Source organism: Cololabis saira, chromosome 24 (genome assembly GCF_033807715.1).
Source record: "Cololabis saira isolate AMF1-May2022 chromosome 24, fColSai1.1, whole genome shotgun sequence".
Classification (NCBI taxonomy): domain Eukaryota; kingdom Metazoa; phylum Chordata; class Actinopteri; order Beloniformes; family Belonidae; genus Cololabis; species Cololabis saira.
Window position 1 is genome coordinate 17971429 of NC_084610.1, and position 20032 is coordinate 17991460.

Consider the following 20032-nt stretch of genomic DNA (forward strand, 5'->3'; position numbering starts at 1 on the left):
GCAATCCATTGAAGGCATGATTTAAAAAAACAAAAATGTTGTTTGTCTGTAATGGCATAGGCAATCCTCATGGTTAGTGCTATGGAACAGTAAAGTGATCTTACAAGTCTCTGCTCACTGACAACCTTGAGAGCGCCTGTGAAAAAGCTGCAAACAAACGGGGGGTTAAACAGGGTAAGTCACACACACCAAAAGCCAGAATTTAACCTCAAGGCTGCTTTCGCCGCTCATCCCATAAGATACAGTCGGGAAATAAAAAGTTATTCGTCAATATGTTTGTTAACTGATGCAGTGAGAAAACCCCAGGGGGGTAGAGAGGGAATGCACATGACGTCACAGATACGACTTCACAGCGGGTTACGCCCACTGAGTGGCAGAAAGACTGATTGGCAGCGAAACTTTCAGTTTTAGCAACTCCAAAACATCTAAAATGGCAAAGAGCTGTTGTGCGATCGACTGTATTTATAGATTTAGCAAGAAATCTGAGTTATTGTTTTACAGACTGCCGAAAAATAAGCTTAAGAGACACAAATGGATCGCTGCAATTCGCAGGAAACAACTGGATTCCAGGCACCAAACGTGGATTTGCAGTAGGCATGGGGCGATATACGATATTATCGTATATCGCGATAAAAAATGGCCGCGATAACGTTATCGTGGGGTACTGTAATTATCGCCAAATTTTTTATTTTTTTTTGGTCACACAAGGCTACCAGCCAGGTAGAAGCCAGTGTTATTTTTTTCATGTATTTTATTAATATTATTTATTATTATTATTTATTTAATATTTTTTCAGAGAGTAGTACAATCCGTGTGCATTTGACTACTGTGGCACTTTATTTTCACTCAATCTTTGTGTTGGCCATGCAGCTTTTGTTTTTATACTACAGAGCAGTGCCTTTATTTTATTATTTTTCCAGAGAGCCGTACTAAGTAGCAGGCAGCCAGCCACTGTTAAAGTTTCAGAGAGTAATACAATCAGTGTGCATTTGGCTCTACTTTGTCACTTTATTTCTATTTGTCACTTATTTCTTTCGACTCTCAGGGAAGTATTTTCTTACAAAAAAAGAAAGTTCAAATAAGTACCGGTACCGGTACTATAGTTTACACTTTGTAATGCATAACATTTACAGTACACTATTTGTTCTCTACCTCAAGTGTCACTGTGTTGAGAATGATTTGAGAATAAATGTTCTGAAGGAACCAGTGGATCCACGGTTAGTGTTTTTCCTTGCATTTTAAAAATTTTATAAGCGACACGCTAATATCGTGATAATATCGTAATCGTGATATTTTTGTCCACTAATATCGTGATATGAAATTTTCATATCGTCCCATGCCTAATTTGCAGTTCCCATTTTGTATCAGGTAATATTTGATTTTTGGGTAGCTAACGTTAAACGGTCAAATCATAAAGTTCGGCGTCCTCATCACTTTAATTTCACCAAGAAATCCTGCCTTGAAGTCGGACCAAGCGTCAAGAATTTTATATGCCTTCAAGGTTTGCTTCGTGTATTTCCCCGGCGTAGAAATTAAGTACATATAAATATCAGGAAACTGGATTCGTGGCCAAATATTAATGTCCATGGACCACTGGTTCTTGAGGTAACTGTACGGGTCACTGTCAAGTCCAACTGCCTTTAATTTAAGCCGATAATCGGCTGTTATCCCGTCTTCTCCACTAGTTTCAGCCATTTTTGCTGATGTTTTGCCACTCAGTGTGAGTAAGGGGGCTGGTCCAGTGGGGAAGTGACGTCAATGCATACCCTCTATTATCATACACAGAATGACACAAAACTGTGAACATCATGCAGCTAACGCATAAAATAACATCTCTGTGGAGTTTAGGAGGACGGACTGCAGCGGTTATCTAGTAGAGGGTTATTCAGCGAGCCCTGGCTGCAGGGCGTGAAGAGCAGCAGTGACGGGGGAGAAGAGCAGATCCATTTATAGAGCATATGGTGTCATGCCTGCTAACAGTCTCCTGAGCTGTTTTGCATCACAGGAAAGTGGCACCACACCCACAGTGACGGGTTGATGTCACCAGGGAGCTCAGTCTTAACGCCCCGAACAGCAAACCGAACTAATTGTGGTGACTAACGGGGAAACGGTGCGTGTTGATGGCTAATTAAAACCCTGAGATACGCTGGCAGAGAGCAGCGGATCTCCATATTTTGCCAGTTTTTCCTGCTTTGTGGCTTTCAAACACTTGTAAACATACTTCCTCCTCTGAATTGATACATTGGAATATAGCTGGCAATGATTAAAACACATAAGATCCTGTACAGCTTTTCTTTTTTTTTTTTTGTCTGCATATCTATTAATGGTTAATACCATGTTGGTAAAAACCTAAGGCATATACATATTTATATATATATATATATATATATATATATATATATATATATTTTTTTTTTTTATATATTTTTTTTTCTTTTTAATTATTATAATAAACAAAAATAAGAAAAATAGAGAAACAATTTCTCATCAACAAAACAAATTGAAAATGTTTGTATATATATGTATATATGCATTTTTAATATATAATATATATCATATATATTTTAATATATCATATATATTTATTTTATTTATATATATTTCCAAAAAGAATATTCAAAATGTGTATTTATTTATTTATTTATGTATTTATGTATTAATGTATTAATGTATTTATTTATTTATATTACTTTATTACTTATTATTATTATTGTATTACTGTACAGCTTTGCTATTCAGTCATAAATCTCCAGCCACAGCTGCCACTCATTTGCTAACTAGGCTATTTAGCGCACCACGAAAGTGAGAGGCATTTTTTTTAAATTACCAGGACAACCACCAACCTTTGATTTTTCCTCGTGTGACAAGAAACCAAACCATCGAATGGTTTGGAGCAGAGCAAATAAACTACTCAGTAAAAGCTGAGCATCTCAGCATGACACACGCAGAGATGAGTCAGCAAGCTGCTTTATTTCCTGAAAATGCCGTCTTGCTGCAATCTAGATATATTCACCCTGATCTTCACTGGCTGTCGATGAGTTTACACAGCAGAGCTGGCAGAAATGGCGCTTTTCCACTAGTACCTACTCACCCCGACTCGTCTCGCCTTGGTTTGGTTTTGCTCTTTCCCACTAGGGGTCTAACGTATAGAGGATTTTTTGTGCCAAAATCAAATAAATAAATACATCATTAATTAATTAAAATGGGAATTAAATATATCATTAATTAATTAAATGTGTCATTAATTTATTAAAATTAGAATGAAATATGTCATTAATTAATTAAAATACAATTCATTTTAAGTAAAAATATATATTTATTATTTCAGCATTTAATTAATTAATGACACATTTAATTAATGATTTAGTGTTGCGTGTGAATCATGAAATGTAAAACTGCATTTAATTAATTATTGACACTTTTAATTAATGATTTCGTGTTGCAGTTTGACGAGTGAAACTGACAGTTTTACATTTACATTTCATGATTCAGCAACACGAAATCATTAATTAAATGTGTCATTAATTAATTAAATGCTGAAATAATAAATATATATTTTTACTTAAAATGAATTGTATTTTAATTAATTAATGACATATTTCATTCTAATTTTAATCAATTAATGACACATTTAATTAATTAATGATATATTTCATTCCCATTTTAATTAATTAATGATGTATTTATTTATTTATTTTTGGCACAAAAAAATCCTCCATACTAACGTGCCGAGTAGATACTTTTCTGTAAATACTCTGCCGAGGTTCTAAGCAGCTGAGTCGGCTATATCTGACGTCATCACACTACAGGCCACCGATTGGTCGGGGGGTTGGAGTCAGACGTTTGAGTCAGGAGGTGGAAATCAGCAAAAGAGGGACTCTGACGGCTTCTTGTTCATTTTATTCAACAGGCAATGGCAGAAAAAGTGTGTTTGGTGATCCAACTCTGAGGTGCAGATGTTCATAAACCTGGTGCTGAGGAGAGAATTAAAAAGGGATCTAGACGGGCGATAAGGAACCAGTGGTGGACAGTAACGGAGTAAATTTACTTGAGTACTGTACTTAAGTACATATCCAGAGGATTTGTACTTTACTTGAGTATTAGATTTCTTTGGTACTTATTACTCTTACTTGAATACATTTCCAAGACAAATATTTTTACTTTTACTCAAGTAAATTTCTAGGAAGGCTGAAAAGTACTCGTTACTTTCAGGTCTGCTCTTTTTTCTTCTTCCCTAAAGCTGGTTTCAAAGAGTTAATTCTCAGAAACAAGAGTTAAAAGATCCTTAAATTAATTTAGAAAAAATATTTTATAAAATTTACTGATGTGGAAAATAAGAAATTTACTCTTACTCTTACTCTTACTTTTACTTAAAGTAAATTTAAAAGCATTTACTTTTGGATACTTAAGTACCTTAAGGACTTAAGGAACGACCAGATCCACCAGGAGCTGTCACTTCATAGCTGCTCACGGCTCCAGCTGACTTTTCAGCAGCGACGAGACAAACAAACTAAAAATTAAAAAGCGTTGCCGCTTGAAGCTTCTCTCACTCTCATTTTTTAACTTGATATTGAACAGAAGCCACATTCCCAGCAGCACATTTATCATCTCCTCCAGGTTCTACATCTTTAGTGTTGTCTTCTTTGTAGGGCTGGGCGATATATCGAGATTTTAATATATATCGATATATTTTCAAACACGATATGGTACGAGACAATATCGTTTATATCGATTTCTAAAAAAAATAATTTTTTTTTTTTTTTTTTAATGATTTTGATATAGCTTATTTTGTGACAGATTGACTTGAATGTTTTATTTGAGATTTGCACAAATGTTTTGTTATTTGCACAACTGTCAACCTCAGTGGAAAAGTCTGCCTGTTACTGTCTACATTGTATTAATTGTACAGTGTATTTTAATTTAATTGTTCTGCAGGAAAGGGATATTTGTTTTATTTTATTCAAGAAGCATTTTTATTCTATATATGCAGGCAGTTTATTTTTATTTCATTTGTTTTATACATTTTGATATTGTGCAGACCTCTGTTAATAAAGGAACCTGTGTGACATTTGGCACGAGGCTTTGTATTAAAACTGACTGTTTTTTTAAGGGTTTGCCTCAGAAAAAAATGAAGCTAACAGAGATGCTATGCTATAATGCTTTGGGGGAAACCCCAATTAAGGCACAGAAAAAATATCGAGATATATATCGAGTATCGCCATTCAGCTAGAAAATATCGAGATATGACTTTTGGTCCATATCGCCCAGCCCTACTTCTTTGTTTAGATCAAACAATCAAATATGTCACAGCAGCTTTGCTCCAACCTCCTACTTCTGCTCCAGGTGCTGGATTGTTATGGAAAAGAAACCAGGCCGAGTTGAGATGAGTAGAGCCGAGTAGGTACTAGTGGAAAAGCGCCAAAAGACTCGCTGGTGACTCAATACTCCCTACAAGCTGGCAGAGCTGCGTTCAGAGTGGTGCATCTTACCTCCTTGCTGCCCTCCACATCAGACGAGTCGCTGCTGAAGTCTTCTGTGTTCAAGTTCTCAAAGTCCGACTCGCCCACAGCGATGGGCACCGTCACCGTCAGGCTGGGGTTGTGAATGAACGACATATAGTCACATTCCTCCGTGGGGTACTTTCCTGGAGTGTCCCCACCCATCCCAACCCCCACCACCAGCCCTCCTCCAGGTCTCCCATTGCCCTCCATGGTGTACACCCCGGAAACGTCCTTGGTGATCTCCAAAGCCGTGTGGTTGGAAATGCAGTTGCCCTTGCCGTTGCTGTGCAGTTCGTCCAGGGGTTTGCTTTCCTCGGCGAGGCACGAGCCCTTGGCCGCCCCACCGAAGCACAGGCTCTGCAGGAACTGCCGCATGGTGGACTTGATGAAGGAAACGCCTCGCTGGATACGGCCCACGGCAACCTGCAGGTTGTTCATCTCGCTGTCTTCGTCGGTCGCTGCCAAATTGTCGGCACTGAACGAGCTCAGGAGAAGAGCCAGGAAGAGATTGAGAACCTAAACAGAGGACAGGAAGCTGTTAGGATTTTATGAGATTGTTTAAGAGTTTGAAGGGTTTTTATATAAGATTCTAAACTGGTGGTTTTTCTCTATTTGCAGAGTCAACTCCTGTTTTATGACTAGGCTGTTTTCTCTAGTTGCAGGGTCAGATAGTTCAGATATTTACTCTTCGTTAGGTGAAGACAATGAAGAGAAACAGATATTTTAACACTGATGGGTCTTATCCGTTATCTGGGTTGACATCTTAAGTAGGAAGCAATAAACAGGGATATACGGCTGAAGGTCTGATATGTTTGGTAGATGGGGTTCACGTACAAAGAACACCTTCATTTTTTAGTATAAATACGACTGGATCCATGACCACCGTGTGCATTTCTCTCCTACTTTTGTGGTTTGAGAGAAGTGTACCTTCGGCCAGAAAACATTGTGCAAGATATAATAAAAGCTTGTATTAACTTTGATTCTATTTCACTGGTTTTCTTACGGTGCACCAGACAAACGAACACGAGGATCTTTCAAAGCCTTTACCTGCTGAGATCAGGTCAGCTAAATCCCCCCCAAATCTTTACTAAAAATATTCCTTTTTAGAAAAGCTTTTATTGTGGTGTGAATACAGTAATCACCTTTCACGTGTCGCTGCTTCACGGATTTGCATTGTGCATCGTGTTCTGCATTCTCATTGGCTAAACAGTCTCCCCGCTTCTTCACTTCCTGTGTCAATAACGTTGGTCGCTTAGCAACAATGTTGAGAACGGCCAATGAGCTTCAGCAGCAGCTCAAGAACGGGACCCTTTGATGAATCGTTCATTACAGTTCTCAGATATAATCAATGGTGGCATGTCGGTTTATAAGAATCTTTTTGCCCAGAAGAAAAAAGAGCGACAACAACGACCCATAACTATGTTCTTCACTCGAAAAAACACACCTGCACCACGGGCTTTAGAAGAAAAAGACGCTACAGAGCGAGTCAGGATGCAGCAGCATCAGAAGAGCAGTGAAATACGCACCAGTCACAATTTGTCCTACTGTACTTATTGTATTTTTTTTCATAATCATTTTTCATTTTCTCCCGTTCAAATCCAATTACTTGGGTCGTGGTGGGGCCGTAATTTGAAGTCTTGTATAATAATTGTAAAAAAAAAAGAAAAAAAAGAAAAAAAGGTTGCTACTTCGTGAATTTCACTTATCACGGGTTCTTTTTGGAACGTAACCCCTACGGAAAACCAGGGATTCATTTTAGACTTGGTTATTGCTTTCTTATGTTCTTATCCACTATGCAATGTATTTTTATCTTGATATATTTTATTGTTCTTGGGAAGCACTTTGTAACTTTGTTAAGAAAGGTACTATATAAATAAAGTTTATTATTATGGGCATGCCAAGTAGTGGCATGACCATATTACAATTGTCCAAAATGGCCCAAAGGGCAATGTTGCTAGCATTTTGCTAACAAGCTAAAGTCGCAAAGGTCCCACTGCGCAGCAGCAGGTGTACAGCATGACCCCGCTCTGATATGGAAGAAAAATATCCCAAAAAAATAAAACATGTCCGAAACAACGAGGAAAAACATGAAAATGAAGGTGATATATTAGCATAGAGAAAAGGTTTCCCTTTTCTTCTTCTTCTTCTTCTTCCACACGCTTTTTCGTCCGTTAACGCGGCCTGAACCGCAACACGCACCCATGCATGGCATACAACGTTAGATGTGTCTCAGTCAAAAGTGTTACCGTGGCAACGCTAGATGCCAAAAAGCAAAAAAATGGTGGCACAGGAATTAAATCAATACAACCATAAACACCTCAAACTGACATAGAACCACCCTGAACACAACCACTACAGCCCCAAACCAAAGCAGCAAGAGGGGACGAATGGGCAGTAGGGCATGCCCATATCAAAATTTCCTGAAATGTTCTAGTTATTGTATTATTATTGTAAAGAATGCTTGATTGTGGAACTTGATTTTATGACAGCTTCAACTAAACACAGCTCTAACAGCATCATCAGAACGATGATGACGATTAAGGAAGTACAAAGGTCCTACCACAAGGTTTCCAATGACCATGACCATCATGAAGACGATCAGACACATGCTCTGTCCCGCCACCTCCATGCAGTCCCACATGGTCTCGATCCACTCCCCGCACAGCACCCGGAACACGATGAGGAAGGAGTGGAAGAAGTCGTGCATGTGCCAGCGCGGCAGCTTGCACTCCTCCGAGATCTTGCACACGCACTCGTTGTAGCTCTTGCCGAACAGCTGCATGCCCACCACGGCGAAGATGAACACGATGATGGCCAGCACCAGGGTCAGGTTGCCCAGGGCACCGACCGAGTTCCCGATGATCTTGATGAGCATGTTCAGCGTCGGCCAGGACTTGGCCAGTTTGAAGACCCGCAGCTGTTTGGGTAAAGAGATCACAGGACAGGTCAAATAAGGGAGTCATGAAGGTCAAGGCTTCAGATCCTGGTGCTCCAGGGCCGCTGCCCTGGGGGCCTCGCTTCCCTGCCTCAACACACCTACTTCAGATGATTGGATCATTAATAGATTCTTGCAGACTTGATGGTGATCCATTCGTGTGAATCTGGTGTGTTGGAGCAGGGAAACATCTAGAACAGGGGTCGGCAACCCAAAATGTTGAAAGAGCCATATTGGACGAAAAAACACAAAAAACAAATATGTCTGGAGCCGCAAAAAATGAAAAGTCTTGTATAAGCCTTAGAATGAAGGCAAATGGCGAAAGGCGAAATGTCGAGAAAAAAGTCAAAATGTCGAGAAAAAAGTCGAGATGTCGAGAAAAAAGTTGAAATGTCGAGAAAAAAGTCAAAATTTCGAGAAAAAAGTCGAAATGTCGAGATTAATGTTGAAGTACAATTTCAGGAAAAAGGCAAAAAGTCTAGAAAAAAGTCAAAATTTCGAGAAAAAGTTGAAATGTCGAGAAAAAAGTCGAAATGTCGAGATTAAAAAGGAAAGGAAAAAGGAAGAAAAAAAAGAAAAAAAGGAAAAAAAAGAAAAAAAGGAAATTTCTGAAAAAGCTGCAGGAGCCACTAGGGCGGCGCTAAAGAGCCACATGCGGCTCTAGAGCCGCGGGTTGCCGACCCCTGTTCTAAAATGTGCAAAGCAATAACCTTCAAGGACCTTGACTAGGGAACACTGACAAAGTTACAGCTTATAAAAAAACTTAATATCACCCCCTGGAATTCACTGATTATCTGTATTAAGTGTGATGGGATTTTTATCGAGCTGATAAACTACTGATGGGAACCATGCCTCATAAAAAAAAGCATAAATTTAGAAGTAGTTTGGTCTGAAGAAGAATGGAGAGGGACATGGAGTCATCTGGAAGTGTTTAGGCATCAACCAGTCCACACTTCCCCTCCTTGAACCACCACCTTACTGTGGTGGAGGGTTTGTGTTGCCCGAATGATCCTAGGAGCTGTGTTGCCTGGGGCATTACGCCCCTGGTAGGGTCTCCCATGGCAACCAGGTCCGTGGTGATGGGCCAGACTAAGAGCGGTTCACAAGCCAAACATGGTAAAGAAAAAATCAGGGACCGTTACGTCACCCAGATTGGCGTCACCGGGGCCCCTCCCTGGAGCCAGGCCTGGGGTTGGGGCTCGAAGACGAGCGCCTGGTGGCCGGGTCTTTGCCCGTGGGACCCGGCCGGGCTCAGCCCGAAACGGCGACGTGGGCCCGCCTTCCTGTAGACCCACCACCCGCAGGAAGGTCCATGAGAGGCCGGTGCAATGTGGATTGAGTAGCGGTCATGGCGCAGCCTCAACGACCCAATCCCTGGACCAAAACCCTTGCAGTAGGGACATCACCTCGCTGGGAGCTTGTGTGGGAGGTTGAGAGATACCGGCTAGAGATAGTCGGGCTCAACTCCACACATAGCTTGGGCTCTGAACCCAGCTCCTTGAAAGGGGCTGGACCCTCCACTACTCTGGAGTTGCCCAGGGTGAGAAGAGGCGAGCTGGTGTGAGATTGTTTATGGGAATGTTTATAGCCGGGTACTCTGAAAAGCAGTGCGGAGTACCCGGCCTTCTTGGGGTCCCTGGGAGGAGTACTTGATAGTGCTCCAACTGGGGACTCCATTGTTCTACTGGGGGACTTCAACGCTCACGTGGGCAATGACAGTGATACCTGGAGAGGCGTGATTGGGAGGAACGGCCTCCTCGATCTGAACCCGAGCGGTGTTTTGTTGTTGGACTTCTGTGCGAGTCACAGTTTGTCCATAACGAACACCATGTTCGAGCATAAGGGTGTCCATCACTGCACGTGGCACCAGGACACCCTAGGCCGGAGGTCAATGATCGACTTTGTTGGGGAGGCGGGGGAATATGAGTCCGAGTGGACCATGTTCTCTGCCTCCATTGTCGACACGGCGGCTTGAAATTGCGGTCGCAAAGTCTCTGATGCCTGTCGTGATGGCAATCCTAGAACCCGGTGGTGGACACCGGAAGTAAGGGATGTTGTCAGACTGAAGAAGGAGTCCTACCGGGCTATGTTGGCCTGTGGAACTCTTGACGCAGTAGATAGGTACCGGCAGACCAAGCAAGCCGCAGCTCGGCAGTCCTGGAGGTAAAAACTCCGGTCTGGGAGGAGTTCAGTGAAGCCTCCCTCAGACTTATGGTGCTTTTCCACTAGAACCTACTCGACTCGACTCAACTCGGCAAGTTTCTTTTCCATAACAATTCAGCACCTGGATCAGAAGTAGGAGGTTGTAGCGAAGCTGCTGTGACGTATTTGATTGTGTATCTAAACGAAGAAGACAACAACACTAAAGATGTAGAACCTGGAGGAGATGATAGATGTGCTGCTGGGTCTGTGTCTTGTGTTCGATATCAAGTTAAAAAATTAGATTGAAAGAAGCTTCAAGCGGCGATGCTTTTTAATTTTTTTAGTTTGCCTTGGCGCTGCTGAAAAGCCCGTTGGTAGCCGCGAGCAGCTATGAAGTGACAGATCTGGTCGTTCCTTATCGTCCGTCTAGATCCCTTTTTAATTCTCTCCTCAGGCACCAGGTTTATGAACATCTGCAACTCAGAGTTGGATCATGAAACAGACTTTTGCTGCCGTTGCTGGTGGAATAACAAGAAGCCGCCGTCAGAGTCGCTTTTTCGCTGATGTCCGCTTAGAACCTCAGCAGAGTAGTTACAGAAAAAGTATCTACTCAGCACGTTAGACCCCTAGTGGAAAAGCACCAAACCGAGGCGAGTCGGGCTGAGTAGGTACTAGTGGAAAAGCGCCATTTGAGCTCCTGAAAGCACGTCCTTGAGGCGCAGTTGCTAAGTGAGGTTCAAGCTGCAGTTAACTCTAAGGGTTAACTGACTTTGCTCCTGCAGGACTGTGAATGTGTCATGAGTGTGTTAAATAAAGACAAAGGAAATTATACGTAAACAACTAAGATCATTCAGTGCAGCTTCAGAGCCACAGATTATTTACCAGGCCAAAGAGAGAAAGGACACACTGTTCAGCCAAAATTGAGACAATCTCTACGGAGCCTTTCAAGTACTGGACAAAATTTGTCATTTTGTGATTTGCTCTCGTGAATGCTACTGACATGACCCTGGTCGGAGCGAATCACAGTTACCTCTTTACTTTCTTCTGTTTGAGGTTAGAATCAGACGTCTGATCTTACCAGCCTGAAGGACCTGAGCACAGACAGGCCTTCCACGTTGGCAAGGCCGAGCTCCATCAGACTGAGACTGACGATGATGCCATCGAAGATGTTCCAGCCTTCCTGGAAGTAGTAGTAAGGATCCAGGGCGATGATCTTGAAGCACATCTCGGCTGTAAAGATCCCTGTGAACACCTGTACAGGATGATGAAGGAACACAGAAAAACAGATCCAAGACTGCATCAGAAATAGATTCATCACATTCTCTCCAGTTTTGTGTAGATTCAGAGAAACCTAAAAAAGACTTGCCAGATTTCCGACTGTGAGCACGTTATCGAACTCTTTGGTCATGGGGTAATGCTCCATGGCCATGAAGAGCGTGTTGAGGACGATGCAAATAGTGATGGTCAGATCAACGAAGGGGTCCATGACCACCGTGAGGACGACATCTTTGATTTTCAGCCACGCGGGACAACAACTCCAGATCAGACACGTGTTGGCAAATCTGTACCAGCAGGGCGGGCACTTCTGCCTCGACTCTTCCAGCTCTGGAAACGGAGAAACAACTTTTACACATCTGCTGAGGACATTTAGATGCTGTTATATTTCTTTCTACAACATGACTGCCTTCTTCCTCATATACTAGTGATGCACCGATTGTTCGGTAAGCGAAATTGTTCGGCCGAAAATGGCAAAAAAACACTTTCGGTGTTCGGTGGAATAAGTGGGAAAAAAAACGAACAATTAATAACGGCGTTGTAAAATAAGGAAATAGACTGGGTGCTCCGTAACTGTTGCGCACCACATAAATCGTTGGCCAACCAAAAACTAACCACATAAGAATTTTACCTAACATTCACCAGCAGGTGGAACCAAAACAACATAAATCAATCTATTACAGGTGCGTTTAGATGACGAAATCAAACGTGGAAGAGCGTGGAGTGAAGTGGTGCGGTGCAAACATGTCAGCAGTGTGGAAGTATTTTAGAGTGGCAAAGAATAATACAAGAATGGCTGTTTGCAATGAATGTTCTGCTCAAATATCTAGAGGGGGCACATCTGCAAAGTCTTTCAGCACTACAAGTTTGATTTATCATTTGAAATGATAAAAAACCCTGAGCGCTTTAATGCATTTTTATTGTTTTAAGGCCTATGTTACAATGTTCAGTCAGTTAAGCCTAACGTAAGCTCAAAGATGGCCACAAAATGTATTTTGCTAATTTATTTATTTTAAGTTATTGTTCTTTGCTGGTATAATGTCTGCTGGAATATTTAAGAAATGCTGGGAAATTAAAAAATGTTCAGTTTTTTATGTTCAACAAATGTTTTCTACCTTGTAATTTTGTAAAATATATTTTTCTTTTAAAAGCATGCCTAAATCAAATTTATTTGATTTATGCAATGGTGAAAAAATTGGCAAAATAAATGAAAAACTGCGGAGAACCATGTTCGGTATTGTTCGGTATTCGGCCAAGTGTTTATTATTATTTTCGGTTTCGGTTTCGGCCACAAATTTTCATTTCGGTGCATCACTATCATATACAATTATAGAACATTGAAATAAAGATCACTTAAAAAAGCAGCTTGATGAGACTGATTGTCTGACGTGCTGGAAATGGAAAAAAGATTGGTTATGACTGTTGTTGAATGTATTTTTTTGTTTCTTTTTTTCTGTATTAGATCAGTTGTGAAGTTCTAGACTACAAATTAAATGAAATTGTGGACTGCTTTTCACACTTTTTGACGACCTCAGATGAACTCTTAACTGTGCAGTGTTTTTGTTTTGTTTTGTGTTATGTTCTCATTTCGCTGTCTTCATTTTGTGGAGTATTTTTAATTTGATATTCTCTTTATCTAGTGGAAATGTATTTGGTTTGCTTTTATTATGTTATGTTTAGTACTGTATTATTTTAAAATGTTAGCGGACCCCAGGAAGAATAGCTGCATTCATGCTGTAGCTAATGGGGATCCTAATTAAACAATTAAACAATATGCTGTCTTGTAGACGTAGACACATATGGAAAGATGTTCAGGACCAGACGGGAACGAGACAAGACCAAGAGCAGAGTATCTGCAGATGTTGACCTTCCATGGTGTTGGTGAGGATGCTGGCCACACTCATGGCTCTCTGTCGCGCCCCCGGTTCATCTAAATAGTCCATGGATGGCTGCAGGAACCCCGACCTGCGCTTCTTCACCTCCGTGTCTGTTGTTGTGCCCTAGAAGGAAAATAAAGAACAGCTGATTCTTAGTTCAGTATTAACTCTACGACCAATCTACAATCCTCAAATGTGGTTATTTTTGTAGTGAATAGAAGAGAAATCGACGAGTAAAACTCAAATATGCCATAATACACTTGTTTATCAAAACTAAGGTGAAACCTCTGACACATGTAAAAAGCCAATGGGAAGAAGAATTAGGCATAGAACTTAGTGAGGATGTATGGGATCCCACAGTAAATAGGATACACTCATCCTCAATTTGCTTAAAGCATAAGGTAATACAGTTCAAGATTGTACATAGGCTACATTGGTCTAAATCGAGATTGGTAAAGATAACACCAAACATTGATCCTAACTGTGGCCGCTGTGGAACAGCAACAGCCACTTTATCACATTTGTTCTGGCTCTGCCCAAAATTAACAGAGTTTTGGCAACCTATATTCAAGTTCTTTTCTGACCTGCTAGGAATACCCATAGAACCTCTTGCCATAATAGCGGTATTTGGTGTAGTACCGCAGGAATTCTGCCCCACTCATCATGGCAAACACATGATAGCCATGTTACTGGCTAGAACAGGGGTCGGCAACCCAAAATGTTGAAAGAGCCATATTGGACCAAAAACACAAAAAACAAATACTGTATGTCTGGAGCTGCAAAAAATGAAACGTCTTGTATAAGCCTTGTTGTTGAAGTTGTTTATTTATAGTAGGATAAGCCCCTTGAGTTGTAACAACTCGTTTACGAAGGGGTCCTACACAAAAAACATCAAGACATAACAAAACTCAGCACAATACAGTGAAAGGAGACAAGACAATACAATACAATACAGACACGAAAACAAAACAAAAACAAACAATCAAACCAAAAACCTTAGAATGAAGGCAAATGGCGAAAGGCGAAATGTCGAGAAAAAAGTCAAAATGTCGAGAAAAAAGTCGAGATGTCAAGAAAAAAGTTGAAATGTCGAGGAAATAGTCAGAATTTTGAGAAAAAATTCAAAATGTCGAGATTAATGTCGAAATGTTGAGAAAAATCAAAATGTCGAGAAAAAAGGCGAAATGTCGAGAAAAAAGTCAAAATTTCGAGAAAAAAGTCGAAATGTCGAGATTAATGTTGAAGTACAATTTCAGGAAAAAGTCAAAATGTCGAGAAAAAAGCAAAAAGTCGAGAAAAAAGTCGAAATGTCGAGATTAAAAAGGAGGAAAAAAGAGAAGAAGAAAAAAAGAGAAAAAAAGAAAAGAAAAAGAAAAAAGGACATTTCTGAAAAAGCTCCAGGAGCCACTAGGGCGGCGCTAAAGAGCCGCATGCGGCTCTAGGGCCGCGGGTTGCCGACCCCTGGTCTAGAAGGTTCATACTGCTTAAATGGAAAGACAGATCTCCTCCAACTTTCAGTGAATGGATCAGAGATCTTCTGTACCATCTGACTTTAGAAAAGATCTGATATGTTACAAAAGGCTGTGCCCTCAACTTCTATTCTATATGGCAACCAGTTTTAGATCAGGTTGAAAAGATAGATACCTCAAACATTTCCAATGTATAGATACAAACCCTCCCTTTTTTTTCCGTTCCCTTTTTTTCTTCTTTTTATTTTTATACGTTTTTGTTTGTTTTGTTAACTTTATTTGTGTTTTGTTTGTTTAAAATGTGGTGGTGCAATGGGGTGGGGTTGTCTGTGGGGGGGGATTGAAATTTATTGAAATGCATGTCAAATTGTATCTTGTACGATTTTAATAAAACTAATAAAAATGCTTTGAACAAAAAAAAGATTAAGGTGTGGGAACAAGAGGAGGAGCTGGATGGGAAATAAACCATAAAACGATGGAGTCACCTCGGGCAGCAGGAGGCCTACAGGAGAGGTGGTGACAGACGTCCCCCCGACCAGCGACACCACGCCGTTGCAGTCCACCGTGCAGTGCATCTTGCCGTTGGCGGGGAGCATGATCCTGGGCACGACGAGGCTGGTCTGGCTCACGGCGCTGCAGCGGCGCTCCAGGCGGCGGGGCAGGAACAGGGAGCCCCGGCGGCTGTCGCTCTCCTCGAAGGTGCTGTGCTCGTCGTCGGCGAAGTCGTTCTCCGAGCCCATGTCGCGCGCTCGCCCGCGGAAGCTGAAGAGGCTGGCGCGGCTGTTCCTCCGCGGGGAGAACAGGGAGCCGCGGACGCTGAGGAGACTCTGAGGGGAGAAGAACGGTAGAGGGGTTAGCGGGCAGAGGTTGAGCCGTGGGAAAATAATGCATAGAAGTCGGATCTTTGAGGCCCCAGATGTTCTGCTGAAGCAGACATGTAACTAACGTAGGTATGGACTAAAATGTTTCACAATAATTTCTGGCATTTATCCCAATAACGATAAAAAAAATACATACAAAAAATGTCATCAACGGGAATTTTTCTTTCTTTCTTTCTTTCTTTCTTTCTTTCTTTCTTTCTTTCTTTCTTTCTTTCTTTCTTTCTTTCTTTCTTTCTTTCTTTCTTTCTTTCTTTCTTTCTTTCTTTCTTTCTTTCTTTCTTTCTTTCTTTCCTCATATATTCCTTTCTTTCTTTCTTTTTAGGCTCATTTCTTTCTTTCTTTTTAGGCTCATTTCTTTCTTTCTTTCTTTCTTTCTTTCTTTATTTCTAGGCTCATTTCTTTCTTTCTTTCTTTCTTTCTTTCTTTCTTTCTTTCTTTCTTTCTTTCTTTCTTTCTTTCTTTCTTTCTTTATTTCTAGGCTCATTTCTTTCTTTCTTTCTTTATTTCTAGGCTCATATATTTCTTTCTTTCTTTTTAGGCTCATATATTTCTTTCTTTGTTTCCATCTTTTTAGGCTCCTTTCTTTCTTTCTGGCTCATTTCCTTCCTTCCTTCCTTCCTTCCTTCCTTCCTTCCTTCCTTCCTTCCTTCCTTCCTTCCTTCCTTCCTTCCTTCCTTCACGTACGTTGTGCGTGGCTTTACACAAAAACGTCATCAACGGGAATTTATCGTTTTTACCGCAAGATGACAAATTCTTACCATGGGGAATTGTTTTGAAGGTATATCGTGAACGGTAAAATATTGCCCATTCCTAAACTAACGTAACATGTAACACAGACATACACACCTGCTCACTCACCTACATACTCACTCCGCAGTTTTTGGGGGACAGATAATCTCAGTAGTCTAGTTTTGATTCAGTCTCAGGGACCTGAAATGGTTGATGTTTGTGTCTCTGCCTGTTCTCGTGTTTGTTTGTTTGTTTTTTCTCTTACAGATCCCCAAGGCCTGTGTGCTCGTTGTGCGTTTCCCCTGTGTTGTTCTCGTTTCAGACTAGCAGCGGATGCCACCCCTAACCCCCATATGCATATGGTTCATTGTTTTACATTGAGCTGCTTAAAAAAACAAGGAATCTTAAGTTAGTCTTTACAAGTGTAAAGTTGGGGACTACATTGTGTTTGTATTCATGAAGGAATGTTACATTCAGGTCAAAAGCTTTTTTTGTGGAAAGTTAATTAAACATTGGCATAAAGCAAGAATATATTTGCCCTTTCTCATGTTGTTAACAGTATTAAAAACATTAAAAGAATACCTTAAGGTAATTTAGAACAGCAAAAAATGTGTGAATAAATGTGCAATTAATATGCAATTAATCGCGAGTTAACTATGGAGAACATGCGATTAAAAAAGTAATAGAGTATATATATATATATATATATATATATATATATATATATATATATATATATATAAATAAAATAAATATATATGACATATTAAAATATATATTATATATATTAAAAATGCATATATATGCCTTAGGTTTTTACCAACTTGGTATTAACCATTAATGTATATGCCAAAAGAAAAAAAAAAAAAAGACATGTCCACCTTGTAACACCAGACCAACTCTGCGTCCTCACATCCTGAAGCAAACACAAGGAATAAAAACCCAAACATCTAAAAAAACACACCAATGAAGAATGGACGATTTGCAAATCCAACAAAGATGATATCCCACGACCACATGTCGTTCTTCTGTACGGATCTGGAGTTCTGCAGCTCTTTCTGCATCCTTGGGTTTAAGGAGCACTCAAAACGCGTTTGAGGTTCTCCCGACTCAAGCAGGCAGTGTCCTCAGGACATCAGTCTGCACACGTTTACAACAAAAAGCCTTTGTGAGGTGGAACTAGGAACCCCACTGGGTCTCCTCACACTGCTGGCGTCCGTCTGGGACAAAAATAGAGCTCAAGAATGGAGAGAGGAGTACACCTCTATAATTATTTAGTATGTACTTCTCCCTGTGTCTGTGAGGACTCCCAGAGTTTCTCCAGCTTGATCCCACAGTCTAAAAAAAATGTGCATGTCGGGTTGATTGGACACTTTTAACCGTGGGCTCTGCCTACTTTTTACTTCTGAATGGGCTGAAGTGAATACAGACAATGGATGGAAAGATGATCAAAATATGTGTTTATTAAAACACAGATTTTATTAAAACATTAAAACAAAGTCATGCATGAAAGCCAGGAGAATTTTGACTTAAGTCCTTCAGGTGTGAGATACTCTCTTAGGAACTGGAGGTGTTGTGTGCTTAAGACGACCATTGTGTCTTAAAAGGTCTTATACCAAGGTCTGTGTGAATACTCGATTCTGATTGGCTGGCAGGTGTCCATTAAAAGTGTTAATGGAAACCTAGAAAACAAGTTCGGTCAAATTGCCTGATATCTTTAATATCATTGCGCTGGATCAACTGCCAGGTGGTAACCACGGCAACGGAGATTCAGAGAAGAAGAGCCGGCTACCGCAGTACGGCGACATGAGTGATTTTGTAATTTCTTTTAATTTATTTGGTGAATTTAACAATTTTGATGACTGGGATGCAGAAGAGGAGAGAAAAAAAAAAGAAAAGAAAACGGAGGAAAAAAAAAAATCAATGAGCGGAGTAGAATATCCCCCGTTGCTAAGTTGTATCTCAGGTCCATCCTAGTTACTGGAGAAGTCAACACTGTGTCCGTTGCATAAAGACCTTATGGGACGGTAGTGATTGTTCCAGGTATTAGTCAGACCCTCAAGTGTTACCAAGGAAACTGAGTTATGGCTTGTTAAAAAACACTCAGGGCCTGATTTACTAAAGGTTTGCGTGCGTAAAAACGTGTGCAAACTTGACATCACCCGCAAACCAATGTGCAAGCTGATCTACTAACAGCGTGCAAAGAGGATTGCGCCTCTCAAATGAGCAAAATAGCACACGCTGTTCATTTAGTACTTTTGCCCTGATGAATAATCAATATGGGGCGTACCCGCCAGAAAGCGCTAAATACTGGGAGGGGAAAATGCAAATAGGTCCATTTACCACACGCAATGAGATTTACCAAGCCTAAAAGTAATTGCGGGTATTGTGATTGCGTCTGTATTTAATACGTTCGAATGGAAGGTGCTAATCTGCCCAGCATTACGCACCGATGGCTCTGTCAATGTCCTCATAAACTGGCCGCTTTTGAGGCAATGCAGGGATGCTTGTTGGTGCCTGATTTGAGGACTGGGGTGGGTATGGCTCAACTTGTGGTGAGGATTCTCCACATGCAAAAGGAGAAATATTTTATTTGAATGTTAAATCGAGTATTATTCAGCAAAAGGTTGCAACAGGAGGCACATTCATTTTTTTATTTGTGATAATAAATAAATCACGTGTTATTGAACGTGAAATCATCCTTCGTAAATTACATTTAATTAAAACCCGTGCTTATTAATCACAAAACACAGGTTAAACATCATGACCAAATCCGCTCCGACCCGCTGTGTCAGTATCAGCGCAGACAGACTGCAGCTTCGCCTGAATTATGGTTCCGCGTTAAATCGACGGCGTAGCGGTGCGGTGTGCCTCGCCGCGTACCCTACGCCGTCGGTTCTGCGTTGGTGCGACGCGGAACCATAAATCAGCCAATCAGGGAGCAAGGGGTTGGGGGAGCTGGGTTGATGTTGATCCGCGGACCAAACTTGTTAAGGAGCATATACTCACTCTTATCTACGCGGAAATAACGCTAAAATATAAAGAAGGCTTCCCAAAGTGTGATCTATGGTGAAATAGGAAAATTAAGATGTGCAACTCTTCTAAAGGTGACACATGCATTTAATTGACTTCATGGCGCCAGCCTTGGCGTTTATTATCACGCAAATGTGGAATGTTTGGGTCTGTCTAATTTCGTCAAATTACATTTGGAGATTCACCGTTC

The 20032-nt window shown here is 40.8% G+C and overlaps 1 protein-coding gene across 6 annotated transcripts in view; it reads right to left on the bottom strand.

The window, feature by feature from the left end:
* The window catches only part of scn1lab (sodium channel, voltage-gated, type I like, alpha b), a 97028-nt gene that overhangs the window by 24177 nt on the left and 52819 nt on the right, over positions 1-20032 (bottom strand). For all 6 annotated transcript variants that reach the window (XM_061716166.1, XM_061716169.1, XM_061716165.1 and 3 more), the window contains 6 exons: positions 15685-16026; positions 13721-13853; positions 11945-12183; positions 11657-11830; positions 8062-8418; positions 5490-6017 (listed from right to left, as the gene is read on the bottom strand). In XM_061716166.1, the coding sequence (XP_061572150.1) occupies positions 5490-6017; positions 8062-8418; positions 11657-11830; positions 11945-12183; positions 13721-13853; positions 15685-16026 (1773 nt within the window). The remainder of the gene's footprint in view (positions 1-5489; positions 6018-8061; positions 8419-11656; positions 11831-11944; positions 12184-13720; positions 13854-15684; positions 16027-20032) is intronic.